At 59.0% G+C, this 3,465-nt stretch overlaps 1 protein-coding gene across 1 annotated transcript in view; it reads left to right on the top strand.

The window, feature by feature from the left end:
• The window catches only part of SLC6A3 (solute carrier family 6 (neurotransmitter transporter), member 3), a 29,175-nt gene that overhangs the window by 21,728 nt on the left and 3,982 nt on the right, over positions 1 to 3,465 (top strand). Inside the window, exons 11-12 of the mRNA XM_010857138.1 lie at positions 850 to 949; positions 1,693 to 1,878. Coding sequence (XP_010855440.1) covers positions 850 to 949; positions 1,693 to 1,878 — 286 coding nt within the window. The remainder of the gene's footprint in view (positions 1 to 849; positions 950 to 1,692; positions 1,879 to 3,465) is intronic.

The raw sequence follows: 3,465 nt of genomic DNA, 5'->3' as shown, positions 1-3,465 counted from the left end.
CAGTGTTTCAGCACCTGGATAGCTCCCTGCGAGGCGCCCTTGGGTTTGTGGGGCAAGAGGGTTGGGGGGCTTCCTTGGTGGCTCAGCTGGTAAAGAATCTGCCTGCAATGCAGGAGACCTTGGTTCAATTCCTGAGTCAGGAAGATCCGCTGGAGAAGGGATAGGCTACCCACTCCAGTATTCTTGGGCTTCCCGGGGGGCTCAGCTGGTAAAGAATCCGCCTTCAATGCAGGAAACCCCGGTTCGATTCCTAAGTCAGGAAGATCCCCTGGAGGAGGGCAAGGCCACCCACTCCAGTATTCTTGGGCTTCCCCGGGGGCTCAGACAGTAAAAAACCCGCCTCCAATGTGGGAGGCCTGGGTTTGATCCCTGGTTGGGAAGATCTCCTGGAGAAGGGAACAGCTACCTATTCCAGTATTCTGGCCTGGAGAATCCATGGACTGTATAGTCCATGGGGTCGCAAAGAGTCAGACACAACTGAGCGACTTTCACTTTCACTCAGGTTTGGGGGAGGTCTGTCCGGGGTTGGGGTGGGGGTACAGGGCTCAGGGCCCCCTCCTCACAGAGGTTCTGCCGTGGTCGGCATTTCCTGGCTTTCATTCCTAACTGTATCAGGAGCCCTGGAAAGGCGGGGAGAGGTTGGTTTTTTTGTAATAGCCGGGTTCCCAAGTGGCTGCTCGTGGACTGAACTTTAGTTTCTTTCCTGAGTGACGCTCCATAGAGAGTAGAATAGAAGGTGTCTGTAAGCTGGTGCCTCAGGCCAGGCTGATATTTGGGAAGAGCAGTTCTGTGGGCAGGCATGAGAGCCAGGCACCCCGAGCTCAGCGGGTGTGCCCTCCTTCCCCCCAGGGCGGCATCTACGTCTTCACACTGCTGGATCACTTCGCGGCCGGCACGTCCATCCTCTTCGGGGTGCTCATGGAGGTCATCGGGGTGGCCTGGTTCTATGGTAAGAACGAGTCCTCCTTGGGATGGCGCGCTCCCACCGGCAGGACAGAGCTGCTGTGCTGGCATCGTGACCGATCAGGCCAGCATCCTCGGGGTTGGTCACTGTGGCACCCAGTGACCCTGCATTGTGAGCACTGTGGCACCACAGAGCGGGGCTTGGCCACTGCTGCTCGGTTGGATCTGTGAAGGCAGTTAGCCTGGACAGCACCCTGAAGTCACCTCTGTGGTCAGGGCACTCAGTGTGGCCACGTGACCCTGGGCTGGCCTTGGAGGAGGAGGGTGTGCTTGGCTCTGGGTGCCGCCAGCTGGTGGAGGCGGTCTCTGCGTCCCGCTGAACAGAGTCCCGGCACCAGGGAGGCAGGGGAACTGGCCGAGGGGGCATGTCTCTAGGGCCCTCAGCTGATGGGAGGGAAGAGACAGGAACGTTTGGTGAGCGCACCACCGCTCAGTCTCAGGCCAGAGCTCCCGACTCCGCACGACGGCCCCACCAGACTCCGGACCCCCCTCACCCAGGTCCAGCACTCGGGCGCTGGGACTGGGAGCCCCTCAGGGTGGGGGGCCAGCTGGTTGGCGGGTGGTCCCCAGAAGAGGCTGGGCCCAGCCTGCAGCTGTGTGCCCCTGCCCCTCCTGCGTGTCCACGTTTCCCGGCATGTCCTGATTCAGGTCTGACAGCAGCGGAAGGCCGCCCTGCAGAATTCTGCCGTCCTTCCCGCCACCGTACCCCCCCCCCCTCCGCCGTGCTAGCTCTCCGTGTCTCTCCTGGGGCTTGGGTCCTGATGTTGCTTGGCTCACCTGACCAGGCATCCTTGACGACGCTCACCGTGAGGGCCCGATATAACAGGCACACTTCTTGCACGTGTGTGTGCTCCGGCCAAAGCCAGAGGTCTGTGCTGTTCGAGAACCGCAATCTTGAGACAGCCCTGGTGCCACGTGAGGGGTCACGGCCTCTGCTTCAGCCCTGAAGTTATAACCTGAAAAGCACTCTAGCTTTGAGAGGCTTAACCGACAAATAGCTCGTATTCCAAAAACATTTTTCCAGTTACATTTCCTTTTCTACAGAAAAGGGAAGTATCCAAAAAAAAAGAAAAGGGAAGTATCAGCCTGTCTGTACTTTCATTGGCATCTGGAATCAATACCTAGTCTACGGTTTTAGATTGTAATCTCCCCATATCAACCCTGAATATTCATTGGAAGGACTGATGCTGAAGCTGAAGCTCCAATACTTTGGCCATCTGAAGCAAGGAGCTGACTCACTGGAAAAGACCCTGATGCTGGGAAAGATTGAGGGCAGGAGGAGAAGGGGACGACAGAGGATGAGATGGTTGGATGGCATCACTGACTCAATGGACCTGAGTTTGAGCAAGCTCCGGGAGATGGTGAAGGACAGGGAGACCTGGTGTTCTACAGTCCATGGGGTCACAAAGAGTCGGACATGACTGAGCGACTGAACAACAACAACGTCCGAAAATAAAACCTCAGAGAAAGAGAGAAAGTGCCTCAAATGTATCCAGCAGCCATGAACATCGCAGAGCTGGTGGAGGCCCAGGGGAGCTGACCTTGCGGCGACCACACGCTCCCCAAAGCCTCTGAATGCAGAGACCCCGCTTCCTGCAGACAGCAGTTCACACCGGAGCACGCCTGGCCTCTCAGTGCCCTGAGGCCCCTGGTCTCCGGATGGGCCAATGTGGGAGGGGCTGCCTGCCCCGGAGCTGCCCAAGGGGCCCCGGGGACACCCCGTCTCTGCAGGCTTTTAGGTTCAGCCTCCACCCCGCTTCCTCAGTCTCCCTCCAATCTGAGGTCTGGTGATGGGGCTGAGTGTGAAGAGGGAATCCTGCGTGGAGTTGTCTCTCTGATGTCCCCACATGTGACATGAGACTCAGGCGGCCAGCCATCACCCGGCCTCAGGGTGGGGGAAATGAGCATGAGACCTGGAGAAACTGGCTCATCCAGCTTCTAGCAGGAGCTTTCCCTACAATATAATGACTGTATGCATGTGGGCATAGTTTAGCCCTAAAAAGTGGGACACTCGGACACCTGCTCCTGCCTGGATGAGCACAGAGGACGCTGTGCTTGGGGACATGAGCCAGGCACAGACAGACAGATCCCGCGGGAGTCCCTCAGGTCCCTGGACAGCCAGGGTCACAGAGGCTGGAAGCAGGATGGGGAGGGCCGGGGCCTCCGCTGGGGAAGGCGAGGAAGGCCTGGGGAGGGTGGCGGGCATGGCTGCACAGCAGTGCAACCCTGCTTCAAGCCGCTGGGCTGTGTGCTCGCAGCGGTCAAACGGAAAGCTTCACGTGGTGTATGTTTCACCATGATTTTTGCAAAGAAGAATAATGTTCATTACAGAGGGGAGGCAGGGGTGGCCGTGGGCCTCGCGGAGGAGGGTGGGAGCCCCACAGGCCCTCCCTTACGGTCGTCAGTGATGCCAGGGTCACCCTGGGGACGTGCACGGGCTCCAGTCGGCATGACCCCCCGCTGCGGCCTGGGCGGCACCGTGCACCCTGGGCTCCAGGGGGC

Source organism: Bison bison, unplaced genomic scaffold (assembly GCF_000754665.1).
Source record: "Bison bison bison isolate TAMUID 2011002044 unplaced genomic scaffold, Bison_UMD1.0 scf7180017864377, whole genome shotgun sequence".
NCBI classification, from domain to species: domain Eukaryota; kingdom Metazoa; phylum Chordata; class Mammalia; order Artiodactyla; family Bovidae; genus Bison; species Bison bison.
This window is presented reverse-complemented; position numbering and strand designations above follow the sequence as displayed.